Source organism: Malania oleifera, chromosome 8, assembly GCF_029873635.1.
Source record: "Malania oleifera isolate guangnan ecotype guangnan chromosome 8, ASM2987363v1, whole genome shotgun sequence".
In the NCBI taxonomy this organism is placed as follows: Eukaryota; Viridiplantae; Streptophyta; class Magnoliopsida; order Santalales; family Ximeniaceae; genus Malania; species Malania oleifera.
The window spans coordinates 105794438-105809366 of record NC_080424.1 but is presented as its reverse complement, the minus strand read 5'-3'; the positions used below and the strand labels follow the sequence as shown (position 1 = coordinate 105809366).

Genomic DNA, 14929 nt, shown 5'->3' with positions numbered 1-14929 from the left:
ATGATAGATATTCCCATATAATAACATTTTTATAAATTTAATTTATGATCTCATAAGAATCTTGTTGTTCGATTTAATTATAATATTTTCATGAATGTGTGCACGTTCAACATCATAATTGTAATAGAAATTTTTCTAACATTACCATCAATCTATCTATGAACACGTTATGAGGATTAACACAAATTGAACAAAAAAGAAATAGAAATAATTTAGTTATAAAATAAATTTTCAAAATAAAATGTCACCATAAATATATTATGAGAAGCATTTAAATTCTTTGCTATCTAGAATTATGATATTTAAGTCACGTCAAATTTTAATTTTAAAATCAGACGCCACTTGAATCTCCAAATCTTGCAACCAATAAAAATATTAGCAATATTTTTCATTATCCAGCCTAAATAAACCACACTATCTTAAGTTTATCAAATTTACTAGCAAAAGAACAAACTCAAAAGCAACTTTATTAATGACATTTCTACTAGGTTTTATTAATTATTTTTTTTAATTATCAATGGTAAAAGAATAAATAAAACAAATAAATCATAATCAAACACTTAAAAAATACAATTCAATTTTTACAAAGTGTTTGAAGTTGCAATCTTGATTATTGTACTTGAGAAATTTGTATTTATGAAAATTAAAAAACTATATAATACAAAATTTTGTTGAATTTCATTAAAGTTTATATAAATTTAAATTTTAAAACTAAGATTTGTTTTTTTTTTTTTTATTATTACATTGAAACTTCAGCCACCAACAAGCCCTTCGAACCCTAGTGCGACACAAAACCTACAGATCAGCATCCTCTCATAAGGTTTCACTGATCAGGTAAAGTTCAGAATGCAGACACAACTTCCATCTAACTTAAAATTTAAATTAGGCTTAAGATTTAAATTCATATAAATTTAGGTAAAATTTAATATAATTTATTTTAATTTAAAAAATATAAATTTCAAACTTAAAAATTCATTCATCCATATTCATGGGAGAAAATAAAATGTTTTTTGTCCAGGCCAACGAGCTCATAAGCAATTATAAATTTATAATGTAACTGTTTCGTAACGACCTTCGGGACGACATCGTTTTCTCGTTTTGATCCGTACATGCTCATTTCCCGGCCTTGTTGCATCTTCTAGGGTTTTAATGGGGTACAACCCCAAGTTCCCGGTCTGCAACGTACTGTATATCAAATGGACACCTTGATCCGTTCAGACATAATTTCTCTATCGCTAATCTCCTAAATATGGAAAATCCTCTTTCGCCCACACACGAACCAGACCCCAAGAAGCTCAAAATGTCCACCACCACCACATCCGACGAGGAGGATTGCTCCGCCGCCGCAACAGAACCCACTGCGGACAAGAAACGAAGGTACAAGCGCCGCAAGATTGCCATCTTCTTCGCCTACTGCGGCGTAGGCTACCAAGGCATGCAGAAGAACCCCGGAGCCAAGACCATCGAAGGCGACCTCGAAGAAGCCCTCTTTCTCTCCGGGGCCGTCCCCGAACCGGATCGCGGGAACCCCAAGCGGTTCGACTGGGCCCGTTCGGCTCGTACTGACAAGGGCGTGAGCGCCGTCGGCCAGGTAGTCTCTGGCCGGTTCTACATCGACCCACCTGGCCTCGTCGACCGTCTCAACTCCAACCTCCCTCTCCAGATTCGCATCTTCGGGTACAAGCGCGTGACGGCGTCCTTTAATGCTAAGAAGTTTTGTGATCGGCGGAGGTATGTGTATCTGATACCCGTGTTTGCTTTGGACCCTTCTTCGCATCGCGATAGAGAGAGTGTGTTGGCTAGCTTGGGTTCTGATGGCGAGCTTGTTAAGTGTCTGGAGTGCTCCGAGAGGGGACGTAAAGTCGTAGGTGTAATGGGTAGGCGGGGTTCTGAAACTGTTGTTGAGTCAGGCATTTCGTCGAACAGTGGAGCTGCTAGGTTGGATGCTAGAGTTGAAGAGTCTGTGGTCTTGGATAATTTACATACTGAATCTTTAGGGGAGCCGAAGATTATATATGATAATGGGGATGCTACTCCTCATTCTGAGCCGGCAAATGAGACTAATGAAACTGTTGTTCAGTCTGGCATTTTGTCGAACGATGGACCTGCTACATTGGATGCTAGAGTTGAGGAGGCCGCAGTTTATTCAGACAAGGGCAATAATCTGCATTCTGAATGTGTGAGGGAATCTAAAACTGTAATGGAGAATGGGAATGCTAATGTTTATTTGGAGCCCAGAAACGAGGCTGGTGTCTCTGCCAAAAATGGGACTGGAGATGGCTTGCATGTCGAGTCTGCGATTAGCGAAGATAATGTTGAAGTTGATCTTGATTTAGATGACAAGAGGATGGAGAAGACCGTGAAGGGAAGTGGATTTTGTTATGGTGAGAAAGAGAAGGAGAGATTCAATAGAATTCTGAAGCATTATTTGGGGACACACAACTTCCATAACTTCACAACCAGGACAAAAGCAGAGGATCCCTCAGCCCATCGTTTCATCGTGTCATTCGATGCTAGCACCACAGTTACTGTCAAAGGCATTGAATTTGTCAAGTGTGAGGTTGTAGGGCAGAGCTTTATGCTTCACCAGATTAGGAAGATGATTGGGCTTGCTGTAGCTATCATGAGGAATTGTGCCCCAGAGTCGTTGTTGGAAACAGCTTTGCAAAAGTAAGTCCTTTTGTTACTTTGTTCTGGGTGGATTGTTATTTGAAGTGTAGGTGTTTTTTAATCACTTGCTTACAACTTTCAGGGACATTAATATTAATGTGCCTACTGCTCCTGAGGTTGGCTTGTACTTGGATGAATGCCTTTTCACATCATATAACCAGAAGTGGAAAGAAAGTCATGAAGAATTGTCTATGAAAGCTTATGAAGAAGAGGCAGAGGACTTTAAAATGAAGTACATATACTCTCACATTGCATCTACAGAACATAAGGAAGGAGTTGTCGCTCTTTGGTTGCATTCCTTGAACCACCGCAATTATCCTGATTTACGTGTTGTGAACAATGGAGATACCAATGGTGGAAAGAGTGTTGAAGCCAAAGGCATGGCTGAGTGAATTATCTTTGTGGTTGTTATTTCTTTATGCTGCCCAATCCATGGTTTGTATCTTTAGTTTTTCGTTATTTATATAGTTGCTTTCGACTTGTAGAAGTTTTATATGTTTGAATCCTATGACATAAAATTTTATATCTCCAGTCTATGCATTTATTAATTAGCCTAGAATGTACCAAACTTTGTTAAAATACAAAATTACAAGAATGTTCTGCTTTGGAGCATGTGGCCTAATGCTAGAGTACTTGTTGGTCTATTTGCCCTGATTCTTTATGTGAGCAATTGCAACCTAACTATTCTCTCGAGGTTTCCTTTTGGCTTGATTTCGACTTATTTGAGCTTGCATTTTTTTTTTTTTTTTTTTAAATTATGTTTAATGCAACTAAGCACTATTTCAATTATTTTATGATTGGGAGATCTTCTACAGAAACTATATATCTTTTAAGAAGATTAATGGAAAAGTTTAGGGAAAAGAAGAGGGATTTGCATATGGTATTTATTGATTTAGAGAAAACATATGATAGGGTACCTAAGAAAGTTCTATGGTGAGTTTTAAAAAAAAAGCATGTATGTAGTAGGTATATTGATGTTATTAAGGATATGTACGATGGAGTATTGACTAGTGTAAGAATTTGCTTGAACCCTTATCCTTTTTGCTTTAGTGATGGATCAACTGATTAAGGGTATCCAAAATGAGGTTCCATGGTATATGTTATTTGTAGATGATATTTGTATTGATTGATGAAATTAGGGGTGGAGTAGAGGTTAAGTTAAAATTATAGAGAAAAGTCTTAGAATCTGAAGACTTTAAGTTAAGTAGAAATAAGACAGAATATATGAAATGTGATTTCAATAATAGTATGAGGAATATTGGAGACAATTAAACTTGATGATATAGAAATAAATAGCACTTGTAGATTTCGATATGTTGGACCTATTATGCAAGCTAAAGGAGAAATTGAGAGGATGTAATACATAGGGTTAAAGTAGGTTGAGTAAAATGGAGGAGTACTTCAAATATGTTTTGTGATCATAGAATATGCTTAAAATTTAAAAGAAAGGTTTATAGGATGACTATAAGAGTATTCTATATGGATCAGAATGCTAGGCTATTAAGAAATAACATATCCAAAAAGTGAAAGTTGTTGAGATGAGAATTCTTAGATAGATGAATGATATAGCATTGAAAAATAACTTAAAAAAATGAATATATTTGTAGTAAGTTAGGCATAGCTTTTCTTGAAGATAAGATAAAGGAGGGATGACTCAAATGTTTTGGGCACTTGCAATGTAGCCACATAGTGCGTCAATGAGAAAGAATGAGTTGTTGTGAGGGATAGTAGAAGGAGTAGGGGTAGACCTAAAATAACTTTGAATGATATAGTGAGTAAGGATTTAATAGCTCTGAATTTGTCGAAAGAAATTGTCCGTGATCTCACATAAATTAGCGGAAAAGGATTCATGTAGCTGACCTCACCTAGTGAGACTTAGGGCTTGGTTTTGTTGTTGTTGTTATTGTTATTGTATTATGGTGATTGTGTCTTCTGCCACTGAGTATTTATTCAAATTTCCAATTTTTTTAGCCAGTGACATCTTTAGGTTCAGGTTATGGGCTGAGTGCAGTTTGATTGAATCATGGAGTTTATACTGTAGACAGGGATAGATATGGTGTTGGTTAAAATTGATGGTCTAGTGATAAACAACCATTAGTATTGCAATACATTTTTTTTGGTTCAATCTTATACGAAGGGTTACTTTGGTTGCATGTTGCTCATAAGATCAGGTGCATGTGAGTATTTTTTACAGTGACCTTGCCATTTTTCAACCACTACTTTGGAAAAGACTTTCTATGACTGATAAGTAATGCCTTGAAGACCACTATTGCTGCCTCAGTTGCAAGGCATGAGACCCATGTCGATGCTGCTGAGGGTTCAACCCTGCCCTACTCACCCAGTGAAGATTGGGAAATTAAGGGTGGCTCCTCCGCCCCGGATTTGCCCAATCGCTTAGGTCGGGAGGGCCTGGGTCACCAGGAATTATCCAATAGAAAAAAAAAAAAAGGCCTTTGGTAACTATTTAGGAGTTGAAAAGCTAGAATGCTTGTGGCAGTCGTGGTGGATGGGTTTTGGATTGTTAGAAATGCTTAGAAGCGATGCTTGATGCTAGTATGTTAAATCTTCCAGCAAGGATGCCAGTCTTGCATCTCATGAGCAAGATCATGGAGACACCGATGATATCTCCCTCAAGCCTTAGAACCCAAGGCTAAATGCAATTGACATCAACAATCACAACATTTCTTTTTAAACTTGAGAGGAGATGCAAATAACAACAAATCAAGTTACACTAGGTAAGGGAGTTACATGAATCCATTTGCGCCAAGTTACACGTGCCTAATTTTTTCGATAAATTCAGAGCTATTAAATTTTTGTTCATTATCTCATACCAAGTCATTTTGGTTTACCCTTACCTTATTATATCATTTCAAGTTATTCGGTTAATTAACCGAATTTGGCCAAACCGACCATTTGCTCACCCCTAGCAGATAGGGATAAGGGTAACTATTTAGGAGTTGAAAAGCTAGAATGCTTGTGGCAGTCGTGGTGGATGGGTTTTGGGTTGTTAGAAATGCTTAGAACTTAGAAGCGATGCTTGATGCTAGTATGTTAAATCTTCAGCAAGGATGCCAGTCTTGCATCTCATGAGCAAGATCATGGAGACACCGATGATATCTCCCTCAAGCCTTAGAACCCAAGGCTAAATGCAATTGACATCAACAATCACAACATTTCTTTTTAAACTTGAGAGGAGATGCAAATAACAACAAATCAAGTTTTAAGTTACACTAGGTAGGGGAGTTACAGGAATCCATTTGCGCCAAGTTACACGTGCATAATTTTTTCGATAAATTCAGAGCTATTAAATTTTTGTTCATTATCTCATTCCAAGTCATTTTGGTTTATCCTTACCTTATTATATCATTTCAAGTTATTCTTGGTTTACCCTTATCCCTATCCCTATCCGCACCTCCTAGTAACTCACTCACTCGATCCTTATCACTAATATACTATTTGACATACCTCAACCATTTGAGTTGTCCCACGCTTATTTCATCTTCTACAAATATATTTATTTTTTAATTTATTCTTTTAACTCTACTTTTAGCATTTATTTTTACAAATTTTACTTTTTGATATAATTGAGCTCGTCAACGAGTAATATCATAGCTGCAATATTACAATTAGAGTGCCATTATGGTGTTGATGTATTGACAGCTGCAATGCTCTCTCAAATGGGATTATTGTATTCATTGAGAAATTTGTTCAAAATTATAACTTTAATTTTTGAACGCAGAAATGTTGTCATTAAAATATTTGCATTCGTATTTATTTTCTCATAAAAAAAAATTACTAGTCTTTGTAAAAGAAAAGTCAACTAATTTTCGATATTTGTCATGCCAAACTATCATTTTGTCAAATCTTAGAAAAAGTTATTGTCATTTTATATACACATCAACAAATTTCTTTCATTGATATTTTTAACTTAATTTTAGATAATAAAAAATTATGCAATAAATTTCATATGCACAAATTATCAATTGTATTATTTAAAAAAAAAAAGCAAATAAATTTTACTTAGAATTAGAAAAGGGCTAATGATTTCTAATAGGTGCCCACAAAGCACAATAAATGCTTACACAAAACGAGCTTTTCAAATATTAATAAGCAAATCTATTGGTTATTAGTATTTTTTTTAATTAAGAAATTACGCAGGTAGGATCAATATAATGTATTAAACATAAGAATATTTTTTAAGATGAGACATTTATTATTGTCTCTGTAACAATTGTTAATATGTTTTAGTTGTAAGTTTAAAAAGAGTATTTAATATTTTTACGATAAGTTTTTATGTTAAGTGTAATAATATTAATTATAATTAATAAATTATTTAGAAAAAGAATATAAAAAAATCATTTTTAAATTGCACTTATGATATCAATGAGCAAGGTTAGTAATATGTTCATATTTGTACACTTATTTTAAACAAAAATATTAGGAATCCCCACTATAAATCCAATGTTTTAGTTGTAAATTTAAGATTAGATCACATGGCATAGTTATATTAAGATTTATTTATCTTACTAATATTATATTGACTTAGATATGATCATATCGAATCCATATGATGAATGATTTCAATCAAAATAATTAAATTGAGAACATTTGATAATCTACTTATTAAACATAAAAGCATAAAAATGTCAATTATAGTTATAATTTTAGAGGTTGTATTGAGTACAAAATTTGGGGCTATAACTATGATTGCTATGATTTGCCGTGTAATTTCTTTCAATTCAATTCAATATTTTCTTTAACTTTCCTGTTTAGGTCTAGACATTATTAGCATGACACTTTAGATGCCACTTGTTAGTTCTTTTTACTAATAAGATTGTTATATTTATTATAAATTAAGTAAATAATTTTTATTTTATAAAATTATAAAATCAAATCTATTGTTTACACCAAATCATATTATTCTCCAAAGTAATATGGGAGCAAAAAATTTTAAATCATATTTTTTATGTTTGCTCTAACAATCTCCTAGTAGTTTATATATATATATATATAGACATATGGATAGATATATAAAGGTATATGTATATAAAGGTAATCATAACAAGTTTCTTGAGTAAAGTAGAATGCATCAATTCTAATATTTTTTATGTTTGAATGAGAATCACGCGAGAAGATAGAATCTAAGTAAATAAATGTTTTCGAACTTAGATTCATATATTTCATATCAGTTATCAAATACACACCCACACACTCTAACTATGAAATTGGATTCATGTTCTCAAGTTAATATATTTATTCAATTGAGGGCTTTGCCCAAATAAATAATGAGTGTTCTAAAAATTTTCCCCAACCTCATGGAAAGCCAACCTTCATCTAAGTAAGCCAATTAAGAGTATGAATCTATTAAAAGTTTTACTCATCCCTTCTTATGGTGTTGCGATAAACACCATAAGAATGATCAAAGATAATACTCGGAGCATCCACTGAATTAACTTATTTTTACCAATTGAAGCTAAAACATATAATGTTTAAAATAAGATAATAGAGAATACTAATAAAATTGAATATATTCTTCTTATCAATTTACACACAATTGTGAATAATTTTTTTCAATAATTTAAAAACTATTAAATCCTTATCACATCATTTTAGTCATTTTAAGTTTATTCCTATCCTTTTAATTCTTGCGAGTCAGTATGTCCTTATCACATCATTTTATTTTGTCATTTTATATACACTTCTTTCATTGATATTTTTACTTAATTTTAGATAATAAAAAATTATGCAACAAATTTCATATGCACAAATTATCAATTGTATTATTTAAAAAAAAAAAAAGCTAATAAATTTTACTTAGAATTAGAAAAGGGCTAATGATTTCTAATAGGTGCCCACAAGGCACAATAAATGCTTACACAAAACGAGCTTTTCAATTATTAATAAACAAATCTATCACTTATTAGTATTTTTTTTAATTAAGAAATTACGCAGGTGGGAACAAAATAATGTATTAAACATTTAAGATGAGACTTTTATTATTGTCCTGTAACAATTGTTAACATGTTTTAGTTGTAAGTTTAAAAAAGTACTTAATATTTTAACGATAAGTTTTTACGTTAAGTGTAATAATATTAATTATAATTAATAAATTATTTAGTAAAAGAATATAAAAAAATCATTTCTAAATTGCACTTATGATATCAATGAGCAAGGTTAGTAATATGTTCATATTTGTACACTTTATTATGTGTCTCATTAACTAATTTAAGTTTCATTCTCCTCCATGCATTTAATAATTATAAATAATTTTCTCCAGTAATTTAAGAGCTATCATCATTTTATGTCATTTTAAGTTTTATTCCTACCCTCTTAACTCTTAGGAGTGACTGATATCCTTACCATATCTTTCATTTTGTTATGCCGAAACATATTGCATAATTTAATTTATCCAATAATTCTCCTAAATTATCAAAGAACTTATCCAAACTAATCTACTTTGTTACCGCTTTAGAATTTGAACATAAAATTTTTAAATCCCAAACATTAAAATTTAAATTCATCCATCCAACAAGGCCAAATTCAAAAGGGTATTGACTTGAGAATGAGCATGCCGCCCACGACGGAAACACACAGCCACGAACCTACGCCTCCTTGGATCCAACCCTATCTATCTATTTTAAACAATTAAACAATAAATTAACGCGCAATTCCCTAAATTACATTCTTCACGCGCACACCTTTTTACAATATGAACAGAAATCCCTAACAGACGCCCGCAACAAAATCAGAAGAAAGGTCCACAACGGTATTCCGCTCGCCGGCCGGGACGACGACGGCCAATTCTCCGGCACCGGCGCCGATCCTCGTCCTAATCTAGGCAATACACCTCATGGAATACATAGAAACCGGCGAATCTACCGCCGGCGCGGCGTCGTAGACTCTCGGATGATCGCTCTCCAACCCGTAGTCCATCATCGGACGGTACTCGAGCTCCTCGTCGTGATCGTGCACGAACTCCGGCATCTCGATCTCGTTCCTCCTAACGTGGTCCCACAGAAACTCCAATCTGTTCACGTATTTGAGCTTCCGGTACAAGCTGCACAAAAATGAACTGGTTATCGGTTACCACCGACGCTAACTTGCGCCAAGAGTTACGGGCATGGCAGCCCTTAACAAAATTGGAATTTCAGTTAACAGTACTTCCGTCACTTTCCGACGCGCTGACAGCGAGTGCAGAACACCCCCCCTCCCCCTCTCTCAAACCGCTTGGGAACTTCGAATTGAAGCGAGGGGAGGATTGGTCACGCGCTTTGAAGCGGAGTGTGTTAACATGGTCAATAAGGACGCAGAGGCGTCCTTTAGAATTTGGGAGTAAACAAGTGCTAAAGTGAGCCTGGGGCAAAGGCAATTAAAGACAATTTCTTGAATTCTTTACCTGCCGCTGAAAAGGAGACGACCGAAGGTAGCGAAGAAGAGCCGGGCCTGAAGGCCCGGGTGCAAGAAGTAAACAGCCTCGAGATGATCTCGGACTTTGATCGGGAGCGACTCGTAGATTGATCGTAGGGCGGAGATTCCAGGGAAATTCTCGGCCCTTTGAACGTCCGTGTGAACGTACACCACCGAGAACGGCCGATCTCCCAGCGCCGGGAAGATCTTCTCCTCCAGGTACTTCTTCAATGCTTCCACGCTCACGAGCCGAGCTGATCAGATCATCACAGTAAGCCAAAATTGAGACAACAAAAAAAAACACACACACACATAAATTAAGACAATCAGTTCCTATAATAGCGCGGGGGATCTAACCGGGAAAGAACTTGCCGATGACGCGGAGGAGCTTATGGCCGCGCTTGTCCCGTCCTTGAATCTTGAATATTTGGAGCTTCTCAACGAGTTGCTCCTGGTCGACAAGGGAGAGTGTAGGAGAGTTCATGTCTGTGGCGTCTATGGCGAATATGGCTATGGATAATTCCACAGAGAGGGAGAAGGAGAGGGGCGGGGGGAGGGGGTTGCTGGACTGCTGGGTGGGGACTTATCTGTTTAGGTGGGACGTGTTTAAATGACATTAATGAGAGAGGGGACGAGCGGGGAGAGCCCTGGAGAGGGTATATTCTGAGGAATCTTCGGTTTTTTTTTTTTGGACCGGAGCGGGGGTCTTTATCTCGAATGAATGTGTTTAGAAGAATCGTGACCGTCCATTTTAGTTGTGATAAGCCTGGGTTTTAGGATGATTGGCCAAGTCAAAAATCAAAAATCTGAGGCATATGATTGGGAGGCGATTAGACATTACTCTACTCCAGAGTTGAATTAATAAGCCTTTATTATTATTATTATTATTATTATTATTATTGTAAATGATGAGGTTGGAAACTAATGTGATATAGGCGCATCGCATTTGTGCACTTTAAAAAAATTGAATAATTGAGTAGGGATTTTTTATATATATATAAATTTATTAGGATGATATTTGAAAATATAAATGTTGAAATTTAAATTTGAAAGAAATTTAGTTTAATTTTATATTAAAATTTAATTAAATTCAATATCTAAAATTTATGTTGAAACTGTAATTGTGTCAAGTTAATCATAAAATACTTAATGTTAAACTCAAAAATGGTTCACTTAAACTTGTTTATTAAGTTTAATGAGTCAAACTTAATCTTTTTAAATTTATTGAATTTAACTCGTAAGGCTAATGAAAGGGTTTCATTTATCAGTCTCTTGAACCAATATTCTTTTATCAATTTATTTTCTAACTCATAAAATAACTTGATATTAATCTCATTAAATATTTAATTTTAATTTAAAAATATATTTTTAAACTATTTTTAATTTTAGTGATGTGACCAATTTGCTAATTTGAAAGAAGTCAAGTCCAACCAATGAGGAAGCTTGGACGGCAAATTTTTGGAAAGAGGAATGGGCTGTTGGGCTGGTAGTGAGGAGATGTGCCAACTGCCCAACTGCTAATGAATTGATTGGAGCACTCTTTTTAAAGGCCGCACAATCAAACCATATCCATAAAGTTGTGATGCCCATTGCAATTATGTTTTATTTTTTAAACTAAAATATCTAATCAATGATTTTATCAATCTACATCTAATATTAAATGTTCTCACTTTTATACTCCCATGAAAAAAAAAATTAACGAGGGACATAAAATTGTGTTTTTCCATACATAAATTTAGATTTGTATAATTTTTAAAAAAATTAATATAATTCTATACCATATTTGTTCAAATTTATGTATTTCCAAGAAAATAATTTTTAAAAAGTTTAAATGTAAGAAAATACATATTTTAAAAATATAAAAATTGGGTCACGAAAAAAAGTAAATAAATTTTAAAAAATTAACTACAATCAATTAATAGATTCTTATTTAAATTTACTTTCTTCTCCTTTTGGAATTATTGCCTTTTAGTAAAATAAATAAATATTTTATTTTAACCCATTTTTTCATCCCATAACTTTTCATTCCACTAAAGAGGATCACTCACCTTTCTATTTTTTAATTCGTTATCTTTATTTGTTTAATTAGATACCATGATTGACTAAGATTTTGATAATGTGGTCCACGAAATGTTTGATCATCCATATCTAGTATTCAAATAATTTAAATTTGTCAAAAGTTCAATTGTGGACCACTAACAAAAAGAATAATTTTAATTATAGTGGACCACTAATAAAAAAAATTGAAAGTTTGACATAAGTCACTTTTGGAAGAGAGAAAAAATTAAAAATAATAATGAGTCGGCTATACAAAAAATTAATTTTATTTTATTTATGCATTCAACACATTTCTTTTCTTTTATATAAATTTTATTTCATCCCTATAAGATTGAGATCATTTTCGATATCTCGGTGGAGTAATATTTGAAATTCATTTTAGGTATTTAATTCCCATTTGTCCTCGAAGGTTAAAATTAAGATAATCTCAAGTGTTATTTCAGTTTTGAAATTGTGCTTATAGATTATTTAAAGGGCTACTTAATTGTGAAAAAAATTATGTTTTACTTTTCTAGTTTTTTAAATAATTACAAAAAAACCATCTATTTTTTAATTCTTTAATATTTCTATAAGAAGCAGTAGAGTTATTTTAAAAAAATTGTTTTTCAATTGTTTTATACAAAAATGAAAAAATTTTAAAACCTCTAGTGAATTATCCTAACAACATGTTTAATTGTGAAAATTAATTTTTATTTTCCATTCCAATTTTTTTTTAAATATATGTAACATTGTTTTCTATTTTTTAGAAATTTATATGAAAAATGTTTTATAACTTTTATGAGCAAATTTAGAAAATCAAAACTTTGTAATTATTTTAAAACTAAAAATAAAATATAAAATTAGTTTCCAAAAACTAGGGCTTAATAAGCTTCTATATATCCAACATTATATCAAAAACACTCACATAGAATTTGCAATTGTATAATAAAATTTCCTTTTAACATGGTTATAACTTTCTCCTGATTTTCCAAGGGAGCAACCTCATTTTTTACCTTGAATTGATCAAAATATACAAAATTTTTTACTTTTCGTGGAAGATTAGATCCTGTAATCGGGAGTTTATGGTTGTCTTATATTGCACAAATCATTTTAACTATTGCAATTAATTTCTTGATAACAGGTCACATGTTTAGAACAGTTGGGGAATTGGTCATGAGCACAATTAATCCCTTCTTGAAAAAATAGTCATATGGTTTTCTTATTAAAAAAATGTGAAATAGAGACTACAATAGCTCCCTATAACACAATTCATCCCTTCGAGAAATGATGATCATACGATTTTCTCATTCAAAAATATGAAAGTTCTATTTTATTCATAGTAGAGCAAACCCCCTTGTAGAGACCCTGAAAATTTAATTTATGAAAATAATAAGGAAAAAGAGAAAGAAAAGAAGATTTTTGGTTTGGTGTAGACCAAACCGTCAACGGTTTGGTAGGAGATCGGAAAAACCATTGACGATTTTTTTGTGACAACCTGCTTAATTTTCACATTTTTTTTCATAATATAATAAAAATAATATCACAAATCTCAGCAGATCATAATCCACCTGGACCTATGGGTAGTAGGGATACATCAGAAACACATCACGGAAGCCTATGCAGCAGGAAACATAAATCATAAATACTTCATTATACCATACATCACAATACCAGAGTTACTACAATCATTGTATATATATATATATATACATAATACACAACCCAAAAGATATCTAGGGTCATTTCATAAAATATATCTGACCCTATCAAAACACTTACCCTTCTGGAATGGCAGACCAACCGTACTAGATCAGCGGGGCTTTACCTGCTTTCCTATCTAGGGCTCCTGAAATGTTTATAAAATTCGGGGTAAGACACCTCTCAGTAAGGGAAATAAACTAATACTAGTGTGTGGCAACACGAGTATTCCGTATTATACATATATCATACAGAACATATTTAATAAACTGTTATGACATATCTGGGAAAACATATATATCATCAAAGTATGGCAGAACATACTGCATTTTCATAACATATATCATTTCATTTAATAATAATAATACAAAAACATTCCTGATAGGTTAGCTGACTGTTGTCATGTATTACCCCCATATGACTGGGTTGTGTGGCCCGAAAGAGGGACCTGACAATGGTTGGCCGACCACTGCCAAGTCAAAAGTACAGTCTGTAAGTTTGATAGGTCTGCTAAACCTGGGCCGTACACCAGGGGCGCTCACACACTTCTTAAAAATCATATCGACCATCCAATCTCACACTACTCCGTACAGCGGCGTTAACAGAAATATCATGATTATGATGACCATGAACACATAGCAGTGGTACCATACAAGTGTTAGCCTAAACCATGTCAACCAGGTTCTGATATTATATAACATATACTGAAACTGTGATACATGGATATTTCATATCATTAATTATCAAATCATTATATCATTTTGCATATATACGTATATCATAAAAATTATCGGCCTATACACTGGTATTTCACATTTTACCATAGCTCAACCCGTGCCCCGGCAAATCATATCCATAGCATAGCCCGTACACTAATAAATCATTTTCATAGTTCGGCCCGTACGCTAGAAAATCATACACATAGCTCGGCCCATATGCTGGCAAACATATAAAAATCTTGGCTCGTACGCCAATTTTTCATTATAAAAATCTGTATCAATAACATATTCCCAGAAAATGGTATTTCATAACAATTTCTACTCATACCACACTAAATAGGTTTTTCGTATATTTAACATACCATCATTTTTAGTAGTATTTTTCAAATATAAATCAT

The 14929-nt window shown here is 33.2% G+C and overlaps 2 protein-coding genes across 2 annotated transcripts; one reads left to right on the top strand and one right to left on the bottom strand.

The window, feature by feature from the left end:
• The first annotated feature begins 1061 nt into the window (after nt 1–1061).
• LOC131162152 (uncharacterized) lies at nt 1062–3292 on the top strand. The gene is made up of 2 exons (XM_058118340.1): nt 1062–2670; nt 2753–3292. The coding sequence occupies exons 1-2, from the start codon at nt 1250–1252 to the stop codon at nt 3060–3062; spliced, it is 1731 nt and encodes a 576-aa protein (XP_057974323.1). The 5' UTR covers nt 1062–1249; the 3' UTR covers nt 3063–3292.
• A 5865-nt stretch (nt 3293–9157) lies between these two features.
• On the bottom strand, nt 9158–10708 carry LOC131162151 (uncharacterized). Its single transcript, XM_058118339.1, has 3 exons — nt 10435–10708; nt 10067–10331; nt 9158–9727 (listed from the first exon to the last, which is right to left on the bottom strand). Exons 1-3 carry the CDS (start codon nt 10559–10561, stop codon nt 9505–9507), a joined length of 615 nt encoding a protein of 204 aa, XP_057974322.1. The 5' UTR covers nt 10562–10708; the 3' UTR covers nt 9158–9504.
• Between the last annotated feature and the right edge of the window lie 4221 nt (nt 10709–14929).